Here is a 15,919-nt window from a genome sequence, read left to right on the forward strand (position 1 = left end):
TGGAACTATATATAAATATGAAGAACCTAATTAGGAATTTGGCCACTATTTGCCTTCAGAGCTTTAATACTTAATCCACTATGCACTTCCAAAAAAAGATTCACAAATGTGTAAAAGTTTTTGGAGAAGCCATGAATATCTTTTGTCTTCATTCTGGTGTTCACAAAATTGTCTCCACACACACTTCTAAATGAGTTAAATAGGGGGTTCCATTTAGCTTGTTTAGCAGTGTGTGTGGAGACCATTTCACAGTGGAATTTGGGAGGGTTATAAGCAGGGCCTTCGGTAGCAGGGCGAAAGGTGGTGACGATTCTAGGGGTCCCGGATACCCCAGCAACAGCCCTGCTTATAAGTGAATAGTGTTTGCACCCGGATGTACATGGTCCTGTTAAATGGCTTAATATTTCTTGGCCATTAAATACCCCTCATTAGACCTAATGACTCCCACAGGACTGCTGTTCATGTCATTTGAAATCCCCCAGCGTGTTTAACAGATGGCAACAGACTTTTTGAGGTCAAGGCATCTTTTGGCTTGTCAAAAACAAAGTCCTCCAAATGCAGGAAATAAAGTCAGTAATGAGTCATACCGTGATAGGTTGCTTGTTCATTGTTCAGGGCTCCAGAGCCATTAATATAAGTGGCTTGACTGGCCCCTAACAAAATTAGTTGTGTTTACTGGTACTATTGCTCATACTTAGAATGCTGTATCAAATCCTTAAACCCTTTTACTTTCTGTTTGATCACATCCAAGTTTTTCATTTTTTAAAAAAAAAATCCCATATATGAAAGACATAGTCACGCTGTGAATAGAATGTTCTATATAGAACCTTAAAGGGTTCTGTCAGGTTCAGCTTCATTATATAGAACCTTTCAGGTGTTCCCATTCTAGGAACTTTTTATGGATTTAATTATTTATTTTAATGTTTTATGAATTAAACAGCTTGTAAACATACATTATCACTAGAAAAAAATAACCTGTTAAACATGAAAGTGATATGAAAACATTTAAGACATTTCTCGTAGAAAGGTTTCTTTAAAATTGAATCCTATAGGGTTCTATATAGAACTAATAACTAATAAAATTAACTAAATAGAACTAAATAGAATTTCATTGTATGGACACAAAAACACTGAATCATTTTTCAAGTTAGTTCACTACTTTTGGGTGAACTATCAATTACCCGGGCCATATATACACTCTAAAAAATGCTGGGTTAAAGATAGACAAACCCAGTGGTTGGGTTTAATGTGTGACCCAACTTGCTGGGAAGTTTTATTTCTCAATATTGTTTAAAATTACTGTATTGCTCACTTAAAATGAACCCAAAATAGATTGAAAAATTGACATTTATTAATATGTTTAAGAAAATGAACATTTATTAACAAGTGTAATAAATAATATTTAAACATTTATTAAATTGCTCATTAATAATGTTCAGTTGAGTTAAATAAAACTGCCCAGCAGGTTGGTTAAACATTTAACCCAGCATTTTTTTAGAGTGTAGAGACCAGAATATAATGGACATGGAACCTGTGGACAATCCCATAGGGCCTGTATACCTCAAGCCCATATTGTGCCTGCTTTGGCCCAGTCTCCACCCAAATGAAAGTACACAACCACCATTTACTGCAAATTTTTTGGTTTCAAGGATGTGAGTCATGACATAGTTTATGCTCAAGTAATGTTAAAGGCTGTGAGTTTCCTGTTACAGTGGTATATATCTGACTTACATTTCTGTAGTGTGTCAGATCTGGCCTTAAATTAAAGATAGACAATGTATTGTGTATTCAAATGGCTCTGCTGGAGGTTTGAGGCTTCTCTGTCTAGACTGGATACTTCAGGAAATGACAAAAATAATTTATGTTGCCTCCTTGAATGTCTGCAGAGAGACTCACAGGCAAAAGAACAGGCCAGACTTCAACAAACTGATTGTAAATATGCATTTCCATCAGTCTAAAATCCTCACTAACCTTATCTGTGCATTATGATTAAACACTGTTAAAAGTAATACGCTATATCTACTCTATAAAATTTTGGCAACAGATTACAAGCAATATTATTAATTAAATTCAACAAATAGAATTGAGTTCGAATTAATCAAATTAATTCCTTAAATGTCAACCATTAAATTAAAGTAAAATTTAAGTAAAATTTAAACAAAAATATCTTAATAACAGACAGACGTCAAAGATGAATTTAACTTTATTTTTTACTGCCAACATTGAAGACACCTGATGATAACAAGCAGAATCACTGAAGGAAAGAGAAACACTTGATGTAACAGAGGTTTAGATATTGATGTTGATTTTATTGAAAATGTTTGGTCGTCATTATGGTGATCAGTGTTTCATTTAGTTGGGCAGCTTGACTCTTTGCTTTTTATGTCAGTTTGTGTTTTTTGTAATGGTGTTTGCCAATTTTACACATTTTAAATGGTTGACTTTTAAGGAATTAATTTGATTAATTCTAACTCAATTCTTATATGTTGAATTTAATTAATAATATTGCTTGTAGTCTGTTGCCACAATTTTATTGAGTAGATAGAGCGTTTTATTTTTTACAGTGAACTTGTAATTCCTGTTATGATCATGTAATGTTTGCATGTGTGCAAGAACACAAAAAAAATGAATTCTGAATCCAAAAACAGGCTTTACATTAGTAACATAACTAGCATTTCTTCTAAAAATAGTCCCTCTGCTTATAGCTCAAATAATACACTTTACAGTAACAATATAGGCAATAAAAACTAAAAAAAAAATAATAATCTTGCTGACCCCAAACTTTTCAACACTAGTATAGTACCCCCTCAAAAAAGTGGCTTCCCTATAAATTGCCCTGCACCATGTCCAACGAACATGAGTGATACATCAAGTCGTGCAGCTTGCTGAGGAGATTTGAGCTATACTTTTCTAAGCAGTCAGACTTATGGGCAAAAAAATGCCTTACATTGAAAAAAAAGTGCCCAAATTATATCTAAGTACGAGTTTATCAGATGTTGGGCTCTTGACCAGGGCAGTAAGCAAGGCCCTTACAACTCACAGGGTGCTCTAGGTGAAGCAGCTGCATAGCAACACACCATTCAGAACACCTTAGAAACCACATGGCCAATGGCAATGCCACATGGCAAGCAACCACCACTCTGTAAAAATCTAGTTTTTAATGTAATCTTATAGCCTCATCTAAGGCTTCCACAAAACCAAGGAGGGAAAACAAAGGAGCACACAAAAGCAAGATGTAGCTGGCGTCCCGGTTGTACTGAATTTTTAGTTTTGTTCTCATGATTTGAAAGATAAATAAAAGTGGGGCATTGATAGAGTGAGTGGACATTCACAATAGAAGATGGGCGGAGCCGTCGTGCCTTATTCATACACCTGACATATGACTCCAGCATTTAAACAGCAAGAGGGAGTTTCAGTGTGCTGTGAAAACAAAGCGTCCCTCTTTCTGTTTGGCTGTTTAACCACAGTTTTAGATGTGTTTGTTCGTTATTTCAATGCACAGGCCCTCTCTGAGGAGTGTGTAAGTGAAGTTGAAGATACTGCAGTATTAAAAGCTGAGTTTCCACATTATAATAAAGGGCGAGCTAATCTGAGTATGATTGGTAATCTAATCTCTGTGGGAGTCACATATGTCTAAAAACACCTTCCCAAACACATAAGCTTGCTTGCTTGCTTTTCTGCATTGTTAAAACTCAGACTCAAGCTAAACAAAGATGGACACTGTTCCTGTTTTCAAGTTATAACTGGCAGGCATATTTCCAAGTTGGTCACACGAAGGACATGCAGCTGACTGACATTCTTCCTGGGATGGCTGCTTCCCGAGAGAGTGTCTGCCGTGGTTTGAGCTCCATTTCAGATCAGACTGCAGAGAGGAATTCCCTGGGCTGGGAAGTATTGTGAAAGTCCCTGGTCAGGACGACCTCGGAACAAAGGCCACCCAATCCCTGAAACAGGTGGCCCCTTCGGCTGGCCATGAATGAAAGGAACATTTGTGCGAGCCTCTAGAAACTGAACACTTTTCACAGGGCTCTCTTTTCAAGTTATCGCCTGCTCTCTCTTTCTTTCTCTTTGTGTTTCTGAATATGTACAATGACTTATTTCCAACTAACTGAACCAATATTTTTTTTTCTTCAAATGAAATTTTTAAGTCTTAGAGAAGCATATCTATCTATCTATCTATCTATCTATCTATCTATCTATCTATCTATCTATCTGTTCATCCATCCGTCTGTCCATCCGACCAACCAACCAACCAGCCAACCAACCTCATTGCAATTCGTAACTATTTTTCCTTTTTGGTGTGCAACAATCTCATTTGTACGTTTTCGTATGATCTGCTTATGACCCAGTGATCAGGGGTAGGGTTGTGGGTGGTTCTCATAATCGTACGTCATTCACATTATACAAATTCATACAAAATCGTCACCTCATACATGCAATAGAATAGACACAACTGAATAGATCTCAAGACACATTTATCCAAAGTGACATACAAACAGTGTTGGAGAAAGTTACTTTTAAAAGTAGTGCATTACAATATTAGTGTTACTCCCTAAAAAAGTAACTAATTGCATTAGTTACTTTTTATGAATAGAAATGTGTTACATTACTTTTGCGTTACTTTTTCTCACCTGGGCTGAGCTTGCTTGTTTGTTTTTTAATAACAACAAATTTTTTTTTGCAAATGTAAAGGCCCTTTCACACCAAAAGTGAAATGAATAAGCCTCAGGCTGAAGGAAAAGCATATTTACGCCTGTACAGTAGAGGGCTCAGCTCAAACAAACCTTTCAGCTGTGCTGCCATTTTGTATTAAAGAAGAATAAGATACAGAAGAAGAAAGTTCAACACTCTTATTTCTAAATCTAATCTAAAGTTATTTTTGCTTATTAGTGTGGTTTAATTAGATCATTGAAGGTCAGCAGCAAAGACATTGTTTAATAAAGTGAGATTAAATACATGAAGTATATTTGTGTAATTTAATATAGTTAATTATTACAGGTTTGTGTAAAATTCTGAGATTGCATTTCACTGTTTTTATTCATTCTGAGGAATACTCAATGTTTTCGTGCAAGTGAGATGAATAAATGCATGTTCATATTTAGTGTAGAACTATGGTAACCATCACGTTTACACTGCGCACACAACACCTCTGCACTTTATTTCTCTCAACATGGGAACAGGAGAGCTGTCAGTCAATAAAGGGGAAAAAGTAACTTGCGCTACCTATTTGAAAAAGTAACTTAGATATTTTGTTGTAAATTGAAAAAATAATGCGCCACTTTACTAGTTACTTGAAAAAGTATCTGATTACGTAACTCAAGTTACTTGTAATGTGTTACCCCCAACACTGATTACAAATGAGAGTATACAAACAAATGTAGTGCTACCATACCAAATGTTTGTCAAAACTATCTGTATATATATATTGATACTGACTTAAGTGTATTGGAATAGCAAAGAGATGATGGATTAACTCTGGTGAAGCTATCTCAGATTGTGAGCATAGCAGTCGCTCCTCATGCGTCCGCTTTGTGAGGCACAGTGTGTGTGCAGACATTCCACAGCCACTGCCAATCGCATGCCAAAACTGTCCGACCCCGCTTTGAACTGGGCCAACATGTGACTCCAGTAATCCAGACAAACAGTTGTATTTGCAAGAGAGAGAGAGAGAGAGAGAGAGACAAACATAGTATATAAATGTCCAAGATTACAGTTGTCCATATAATGTTGACAGAAGTATAATTGAAAAGTATTTTCTGTTGGTCAAGAATAGAAATTATACTACTGACTGGAGTATCTATACATATTATAAAATATGGCTTTGTTACAGAACTCCAGTTCAAATAAAAACATATATATTCATATAAATAACAAATATTTAGAAGTGTTCAATTATTTAGGTTGGTATGATAAAGGTTTTGTGGGAAGAGTAGGATAACACAAACAGTTACTTGTATTGCCTGGTCAAACTGTGTCACAGGGTGACATAAACAACAGCACTGTCCATTTTTTGTGTGTGTGTTTAGAGACAAAACGTCCTAACAAGACGTTCCATCCCAAACCATTGCTCCATTTGTTCTGGTAGCATATGACAACTAAACAATCAAAGATGGGAGGAGAACACTCATCCTCACGGGTATAGAGTGTGTTTAACCCTCATGTTCTTTTTAGGTTTGATCATAACTGTGTTCATAACTTAACGTTTGAAGTATTTTGTTGGTACTTTATGACTTTTACTAATCCTATGAGAACTGATTATAACTGATTATAACAATGCATTAGTATGTAGCAAGTGTTTCAGAGACCACAAGTATAAAACATGAATAAATTGCTGTGAATTTCCATTTGCAAAGATTTAGTTTGTGTACACAATTTAGTGGTTCAGTTCTGGATTTATTTTATTGTATTTGTGAAATACAAATAGGAAACTTGCGATATTGGATAATAACAGTTACATTTCTGAAAGGTCTGACTACCTTTTTGTATAACACTAGATTAATACTTCAATAATATAAAACATTTTTTGTTCATAAAAACGCTAGCTGTGATGAGAAAAAAATATATAAATATGAATATGTGTGAAAAATAAATATAAAATTGTTGATTTTTAAAAAAATGACTTGATAGTGATTACAGCTTGTTTAGAGAAGATAGCGTTTGTAACAACGCTAATCATTGGCTGAAATTTAAATGTGAAGTGTTAGGAAGAGTCTGATTGGATGTAGGTTCCGCCAGCTCGCAAAAGGGTGGCGTTTCCAAGGATTCCAAGTGCGCTCGAGCCCCGATCCAGCGAGTGCTACGCGCGCGTGTGCGTCGAGTTGGACCGGGGAATAGGAAAACTTTCGTACTGTTTTTATCCATCTAAAACACTCTGGTTGAGGACAGGACACAGACCTACCCTGTCGTTTAGACACTTCTAACGAATTAATGAGCTTTTTGTGCGCAATGGGCGTTTACAGCGTTACATCAGCGCTTTATTCCCAACAGGTAGGTGCTGGCTAGCCATTACAATACCAGTTAGCCTTTACTTTGTTTTGCTAGCTAGTTAGGCTAACCAGAGTAGAATGTTTTATATATCACTCAAAACACTCAAACTTCACCTAGCACGCGACGTGCTTCACGCGTTTACTCATTAAAATGAAGTTCGACACTTTTAAAGTGTATATAAATACAGTTTGTTGTATTTGAGTACACGACATCAATTCACGGCAGAAAGTTTCCAGCGCTGTTAGCCACTCACACAGTTGAGTCTGACCACACCAGATCAAACCTCCCCGCTTACAATCAGATTAGACTCTCTGTCTTGGGTTATCATTTTATTTTAACAGGATTAAACTTGTTTAATCAGCTCGTGTGTTTGATATCTCATAGTTTGAGCTTTTAATGAAGAAAGGTGAAGACACATGTAACCATGTGGCTCAAGGGAAAGACTCGCGTTTTGCTGGAATAAGCGATTTTTAGGGCGTTTGTGTTGTTGGCCGAAGTCTATTGGCCACTATGGTTAACGAGGTTACTTCAAAACACCTGTCAAAAAGAAACCAGAACAAATCGGAAATCGCGTCAAACGTGTTTATTTATCTGAATGTGTGCAGAGAACCGTGAAATTGATTACAAATATAATGCAATCTTGTTTTGAATGGTTAAAAGTGACGTTTCACTTTGAAAAATTGTAGTAGAACCAAAAGTGTCAGAAAAAAATGTAAACATTCACAAGTAAAATATTATTATGAACATGTCAAAGAGGATTTGTGTTTTAGTAATTAAAGATTTCTAAAGGTTTAATAAGGTATGCTTACTATTAATAAGGTGTGTTTTATTTGCTCCCCCAGGGTCTTTTACCCAAACATGTGGAAAACCATATCCAGTTTGATGTTGAAGCTGATTTGAGGAGATTTCTCTAGATGTTGGCTGCAGCAGTGAAATGATGGCAACACATTGGAGGAATTCAGGCGACGAGGATGAGCTGAATTATGCTGGCGCATCTCCGCAATGCGAGGTGAGACCCATGGTTTATCTTACTGGATGTTTGTTAATGGGGCAGACCCCCTGGAGGGCCACAATACGGTGATGGATCATGGATCATCATCATGACCTTTTGGGTTACCAGCCTAGATCTCTGTCTGTAGGTAGGCTAATACCAATTGTATGTTGATTGAGATAATATACCACTATCTCAGTCAATTATTTTTATTAAAAAGTGTTTTAGATGAGCCAGTCTCTACAAGTGGATGATAAAATCCACTTGTGTGCTTTCAGATTTTTTTATTTTTTTTTATTCAGTAGACAGTTTGTCATTGATTTGAATTGTGCACTTTTACATCAGTGAGTATACTTTTATCAGTAGCGAGTGACTTCACTTTAGTGATATAGTATGTGCAGGTCAATAACACTTCCAATGAAACACACCCGGAACTTCAGAAGAGTATCATAAATGCTGTATGAATGAGATGATTTCAGAAAAGACAATCAGCTGACTTTCCCATAGAATTTTGTGAGAATATGGGGGTGGACCTCATTGTTTTTTTGTTTTGTTTTTAAAAATAATTTCCTTTTAATATTAAAAATGTTGTACATTTTTAAAATCAAATGTTTTTTAGGAAGGCAAACAATTTTAATCTAATTAATAATAACACATTATTATTATCCCTAATACAATAATGTATTACTATTGTAATGCAGCGGCACTGTAAAATAACTACATTAAAAAATGAATATTTCATAAGTATATTTCTTATTTTACTTTACATTACAGTAGTAAATTTACAATCATTTTTAACTTCCTCACTTGCAAGAGTTAAACTCTCAAGCTTTTATTTTGCAGGGAGACCTTTAAGTTTCTGTCACAACAGATTTACAAGCATGTTTCATCACAATTCTAGAAAAATTCTGGAATCATCTGAACACAGTGCAACGCTTCACTTTAAAACATGTAGCACAACAGACGATATACTTCAATAAATCGCAGCCTTTTGCTATTTGATAAGTGCACTAAGCCATATCGTGATTACGATTTTAGTTCGATTGACAGATGCTTTGCCAAAGCAAAACTGTAAAACATAATGTTAAAGTATTTTTATGTTATTATGAGAAGTGTAAATATTTTTCGCTTCATTATGATTATTCAGGTTCGTTGAGATCAGACCGCCAAAGTCTACGTGAAAAAATGGGAAACACTATTCTGACTAAAAGAATTCTATTGGAAAATCTCAGCAAAAACATGTTGTTCAGGTCAGAAGATTGAATTAAGTTGTGCTGTTGTGCAGCCTGTTGTTGTTGTGTCACTGACTGGTGTGGAATGCACAAGCTGTGCTGCTGTTTTATCCGAATCTACTCATTTTTCCTGAATGCCAGCTGTAAATTTAATGCCTTACCTCTATTCTTGTATTGAAGAAATTCTCTTTTTCCAAAGTTCTGTTATGTGGTATTATCCATGCATTGTAGTAGCTGCTTTGTTTGATGGTTGTATCGCTGAGGTTTTGTTTATAGCCATGTGTGCTAAACCTGTTTTCTAATGTGGGGAGTTTGCATATCAAAAGCAGTCTTTTGTAAGTCCAGACTGGTATTTTTCTAGAATGGTTTTTAGCTTTGGTTAACGCTTTGACTGTTGATGAACCCTGGCCCTGTTTACACCTGGTATTAAGATGCATTTTGGTCGATCAGATCACAAGTAGAAGAGGGAGACATACCCGTTTACACCTGGTATTTTAATATGTCTCTTCTGTCCACTTTCAACCACTTCTGGCCTGAGCGGTGGGTCTATGGGCAGATAAATGTTTGGGTTTTTTCAGATCTTTGGATTTAATGGACAAAATAAGCTCACACAATTTACACATTGCGTGCCCAGAAATGACGGAAAAACATACAGAGAGCAGCAGCTTTTGTTTCTGCTCGGACAGCACAAGACAAACGCTGTGAATGCATGTTAGGAATTAGGAATGGTGAGAGAACCTTCTGCTTGGTTGTGCTTGTGCATAGTTTTTCATCTTCCGACCAAAATTGGGTCTCCAGCCAACAAAGTTTAAATCCCATTTGGTTAGCGCATTTTCCATAAAGTTTACTAGGGCTGGCACAATCGATTCTCGATTCGCGATACAATGAATCTGGATCGATCCTGGTGTTTTCTCTCTCTTGAGTCGATTCTGAGCTTAGTTTTAACAGCAGATGGCGCTCTAGGCTAGTTTTTAACCTTGCACGCAAATGCTCATGAAGAAGAATGCTGGACAGCCCTCGTGCGTTCGGCTGAATCATGTAAGTTGTTAAATATACTTGCACCTCAGCTCAGAATGCTTTTATGACATGAGATTAATGTAAACACAGCACACTATGAATGAACACCTCAACCTTTTTGAACTTCATTAATGATTATTTTAGGTTTAAGTGATGTGTGTAAGGGAACAGGAAGCAAGCAGAGTACGGGTGTTTCTAAAGCAAATAGTGCCATCTGCTGTTAAAAACCAAGCTCAGAATCGATTCGAAAGGGGATCGCGATACATCGGAAAATATCAGAATAGCTCTGGATTCTTTGTCGTGAATCAATGTATTTTCCCAGCACTATTGTTTACGCATTGAGTCAGTAGGTGGAGAGTAGCCGGTCTTTTGTGGCTGTTTGAACACATTCAACCACGAGTGTCTACACTACGAAAGCAATCCGGTCAAATGCGTTTTTGACTGCCTCTAGAAGAAGTAGTCGCAAGTGAACAAGCTCAAAATGTTTTAGACCCCGTTTACACATGCATTTTGCTTCGTGCACTTGTGATCCAATCGACCAAAACGCATCTTATACCAGGTGTGCACAGGGTCTCTGTTGTTGTCCTGCAAACATGATGATTTGATGTGTGAGCATTTTGGCGTAAAATGAGTCTGGATTTTTCCACACCTTTTTACAGTCTGCAATGTATTTGTTGTCTATAATTTCTTTGTAGTTCAAAAGAAACATGAAGGACTGTAATCTGTAATCGTAAGTGTGTGCAGAAGAAATTAAATTATTTGGATGCTCTTGAAGGAAATTCCCTGGCAGGCTTTCTCTAGCGAGGAGCATCCGTTTATCTGCGAGTGAGCTGTGGGGGAAGCTTTTCTAAACAGTCTGAACCACACAGTCAGATCGCAGTGCAGCTACAATGCAAACAGCTGGTGCAAAACCCCTTCCTTTAAACACATGGTCAATGTGGGGACCATCTGAGTGCTGCTGAACGTGCTATACTTCTTTTGCGGTGTAGTTGGGTATTAACTTATGGCTTTGTCATTTCAGTGTGGGTTGTGCTGACTTGGCCTAAAATTCTGGCCTTTTTTTTTTTTTTTTTTTTTTTGGCCTTTTTTCTGTACGTTAGTTAACCTGGTGGTTGATTTGGTTTCACTTTTCTTTTCAATTTGTTTTGCTAAAACACTTTGCAGAAGCAGGGATTTCCCTTTATTAAAAAGTGAAGTGGGCTAAATAGGGAAAAAAAGTTAAGTGAGTGTTGGTGGTTTATGTTGGGTATCGCTGTCCTGCTGTAATATTAGTTCTCGCCCATGAATCAACATTTTTGTGCTCAGTCTGCTGAATCTTTCCACTGGCCTTCTGAATGAAGACCTTTGTATAAACCCCTGTCCACATTCATGGCAGGTTGAAGGTCATCTATTTATAGAATCAGCCGATTTGTGCTCACATTAGCTCTCCCCTTTAATCTAATATTCGGCACTGTCTCTGTTTTTCTGCTGAAATGGAGTCGGGACGGATGTCTCTATTCTGCCAGTGGTAGGTTTGTCTTCATTGTTTCCAACTGAGTGATGAGGAAAGGAAACCTGTTGCCTGCATGTTGATTAGATGAGCCAAGCATTTAATGTGTGAATAGGCAGATTTAAGTCTGTTTTTTTGCTTGGTGCTTGTTCTATGGCTCAGCTGAACTCATTTTGTTGGAAGAGAAAAATGTGGAACTCCTATATTTTCACTGGTTTTTGATTAGTAACTTTTTTTTCTCTGTTAAGTTTCATACTCAAGTGACTAATATTATGAGTCCATGGTGTAAATAATATTAGTTCATCTTGTTTGGCCTGCAGCAGTATGTTACCATTTTCAAAGTTTTAAAGGTCATTATGCAATGAGCTGCACAAGCTTTGCAATGTCACAGGATTGTGTCTGGCAACTCTTGTACTGTGCCTTTCACAGCTCTTGTGCTATCTTAATGGGCATAGTGGAGACAGAACTTAAAATTGTCATTTACCACTCCTCATGTTGTTCCAAACCCAAATGATTAACGATCTTCATAAAAAATACTTTGATCTCCAAGTTGCTCTTTTACATTTAAAGAAAGCATATTGTGACCAAGGACTCCAAAAAATAAAACTATGTTGCTTTTAAGTTTGAAAATGTGTATATTGTGATTTAAGTGGTTTGCAGTGAATCTCGGTCTGTTTCTCACACAAATCTATTGTAAGGCAGTAGACTTGGAATGTCCATTTGGATCCTGTTCCTGTGGTATGGAAAAGATTCTTCAGCTTGGAAGTTCATAAAAATATCTCTTGTTATTTTAAAAGGCATCACCCCGTTGTTGTAATGTTGACACAGTTTCCTTGTGAAATGCATTTTGGGTAGATTAGGTTGGGTGGAGCTGGTCTCTAACTAATTTTTTTTTTTTAAATGCTGTTTTAGTGCTCAAGGCATTTCTTGATTTTTCTGGTTGACCACAGTTTCCTCATTGAATAAAGGGACACTGGAGGGGTTGACTAATGCTTCCTTCTGCTACTTCACTGATGGATAAATAACTCTTCACATAACTTATTTCTGTGTAGGGGTGGGTGATATGACCAAATTCTTATTTCATGATATGAGATTTTATTTCACGATATTGAGATATAGATATATATATATATATAACAGAAATGAGATAACATAAGACAAAATAAATATATATATATATATATATATATATATATATATATATATATATATATATATATATATATATTTATTTTATTTTGTCTTATGTTATCTCATTTCTGTTATTAAAAATAAGAAAAAAGAAGCAAATTACAAACAATAGGACAAATACAATTAGGGATGTGCAACAGCGACCGAGTACTCGATTACTCGACCGTGACAGCGACGATCGATCATGTAAATGATGATCGAAATGGTTTTTTTTTGTTTTGTTTTTCCCTTCTCCTGATTGGTTATAGCAGCACTTTGGGCGGTGCCCTGAGCTAATTGCTGAAATGATAGTGAAGGATTTGCTGCCCATGAGTTTCGTCGATGGAGCAGGATTTAAAGATTTCATGCATTACGTTGAGCCCCAGTATGATGTCCCGTCACGCAAAACAGTCACGGCAAGAATAGATGCTCTTTATGAAAAGACTGCTTCTTCACTGAAAGACAGACTGTCAGAGACAGCAAGGGTGGCTGTCACTACTGATTCATGGACCTCGCTGACCACTGAATCCTATTTAACACTAACTTGCCATTAAATTGCTGAATGGGAAATGCACAGTGCAGTGTTACAGACGTGCAGTTTCGATGAACGACACACTGCCGTAAACAGTGCCAAGTGCCTAAAAGATGCCACAGAACAGTGGCTGTCAAGCTCGGACAAAGTAATTGTGTGCGCTCATGATAACGTGAGTAATATGGTTCTGGCGAATCGAGGACTTTGGGAATCAGTTCCCTGCTTTGCTCACACCCTCCAGTTAACCATCAACGAAGGTTTCGGTGTTGCATCTGTAAAAAGCGTGATAGCTGCCAGCAGCCGCTTAGTGGCACATTTTCACCACAGCACAGTGGCTACAGCCGCACTTCGCCAGAAACAACAACAGCAGAAAATATCCAAACACAGACTTATCCAGTATTGTCGTACGTAGTGGAATTCTGTGTGCGATATGTTTGAACGTCTTTTTGAACAAAGATGGACTGTGTGCGCTGTTCTGTCAGATCGCAGTTTTACCAAATTTGCTGATGTGAAGACACTCGAGTTGATAGATGAGCACTGGCAGATTGTAGAAGAACTGATACCTGTTCTTCAGTCTCTGAAGTGCGCCACAACAGCAATGTGCAGTAAGACGCACGTTTGCGTTTCGATGGTCTATCCAATCACACACAGCCTCATCACGTCTCCAAGAGTGTCGGAATTCAAGACCGCTGTGGCAGAATCTCTGAAACGGCACATAATCCTGTTACACACATGCAAAGTGACCCTCAGCCTGAAGGAGCAGCAGCTATGGCGCTCGACACTCTTTTTGGTGAGGATTATGGTGCGAGTGATGTTTGTTTGCGTGACACTGAAGTCGAAAGCTACTTCAGTGAACCATGCATCCCTGTGAACCAGGATCCTTTACTGTGGTGGAAGGTAAATGAGAATCGGTTTACAAAGCGGAGCATCCTTGCCCAGTGGTACCTGGCTGTTCCTGCAACATCTGTTCCAGTGGAGTGCGTTTTTTCCACCGCCGGCCTAATTGTGAACAGACTTTGCATTTACAATTTTACAATTTACAGTTGAATAAAGTAGAATAAAAGCAAAAATATCTTTGTTCATTTTATTTGATAATAAAAACACAGACAAATAATAATATAAAATAGAGAATCGTGACTAGTATAATAGTGACACTAATATAGCCTAATAGGCCTAGAATGTGAATTTGTTGTGCTTTCATTGGCTGTGTTTTAAAGCGCAGTCGGAGTTACACTTTCGTTCAAGCTCACGAACTTTTTGCAGATAAGTTGTAATAGCTACATCTGATTAATCTAATATGTTCTATATTAGTCTAATATAATATAATTTGTCATATTTATTCAATGGCATAATTCGTATGGCTTCAACAACGCGCAGGCGATTTATGAAATCCCTTGATAATGTAGGCCTACAATAAAATAAAGCACATCTGCCATAAACATAGCATTATAATGAGAACTTTATAGAAATCTATAGTAAATTCTGTCCTTGCCCGCTCTTGACTGAATCACTTTTGTAACTTTAATAAGTAGAAATGTAAGTGTAATTTACACAGTGAAGACTATACAGGTTTTTTTTTTTTTTTTTTTTTTTTTGAACATTTGATTACTTTATACAATTTATAGTATTTCTATATTGGCCTATCTGGTGCATGAAGTTTTTCAGGTTGGTCTATTTCATTTGAATCTTTGTTCTACTGTAATTTTTTATTTCTAGTGCTTGAAGTTTTTCAGGTAGGTCTTATTAATTTGTGCCTTTGTTCTATTGTAGGTTTTTTTTTTTTTTTTTTTGTCCTATTGCTTGCAATTAGTTTCTTTGTTTATATTTTAATAAATTTTTCTCTGACTGTTTACTTGTCTTCAGTGAGTTTTTTTTTTATTTATTTTTTTATTTATTTATTTATTTTTATTTAACTTATGTTAGGCTGGTATCTGGTTTTTTTTGTGATATTGAAATTGGTGATGAGATTTATGAAATTTCAGTGGTATCTTTGATGGCAACTTTATTTAAAGAAAAAAATAACTATAACGTGATATTGTTATCGTGAAATAACATTACCCATACAGGGCTATGTCATATGTTCAAATTTTTACTTGCCCCGCCAAAATTTTCACTGGCCCCACAACAAAATAATAAAAATAAAAGACAAGAAAATGGGCCGTTGTCTTTGTTACATTTAACCTTTATAAATAGGGTTATGACACCAAAAGCTACTAGATTAACTCACTTAAATGTTAAATATTGTTAGACAAATAAACAGTAAGTAATAAAATAGTAACATAATCAAATTAAGAGTAATAGCACAAATAAATACAACAGAACAAACAATTAAAATAAGCGGTGCTTTTCAAGTTTTTTTGTGTAGGTTTAAACAGGAGATTTTCAGGTACAGAAATTGTAATCTAATATATAATTATATAACTATAGATTAAACTTTATAAAAGCTAATCAGTCAAGAGCAGTTACAGATGCATAAAAATGTTTTTAATGTTGAAAATATA

The 15,919-nt window shown here is 36.4% G+C and overlaps 1 protein-coding gene across 8 annotated transcripts in view; it reads left to right on the forward strand.

Moving 5' to 3' along the window:
- The first annotated feature begins 6,767 nt into the window (after positions 1–6,767).
- arhgap21b (Rho GTPase activating protein 21b) overlaps positions 6,768–15,919 on the forward strand; it is a 76,004-nt gene continuing 66,852 nt past the window's right edge. For 4 of the 8 annotated variants that reach the window (XR_007932784.1, XR_007932786.1, XR_007932785.1 and 1 more), the window contains exons 1-2: positions 6,768–6,987; positions 7,830–7,996. Coding sequence is in view for 3 of the 8 variants with exons in the window: in XM_051913337.1 (XP_051769297.1) it covers positions 7,922–7,996 (75 nt within the window). In the remaining 5 variants the exon portion in view is untranslated. The remainder of the gene's footprint in view (positions 6,988–7,829; positions 7,997–15,919) is intronic. The other 4 variants (XR_007932783.1, XM_051913337.1, XM_051913328.1 and 1 more) reach the window with 2 other exon arrangements.

This window comes from Ctenopharyngodon idella, chromosome 2 (genome assembly GCF_019924925.1).
Source record: "Ctenopharyngodon idella isolate HZGC_01 chromosome 2, HZGC01, whole genome shotgun sequence".
NCBI lineage: Eukaryota > Metazoa > Chordata > Actinopteri > Cypriniformes > Xenocyprididae > Ctenopharyngodon > Ctenopharyngodon idella.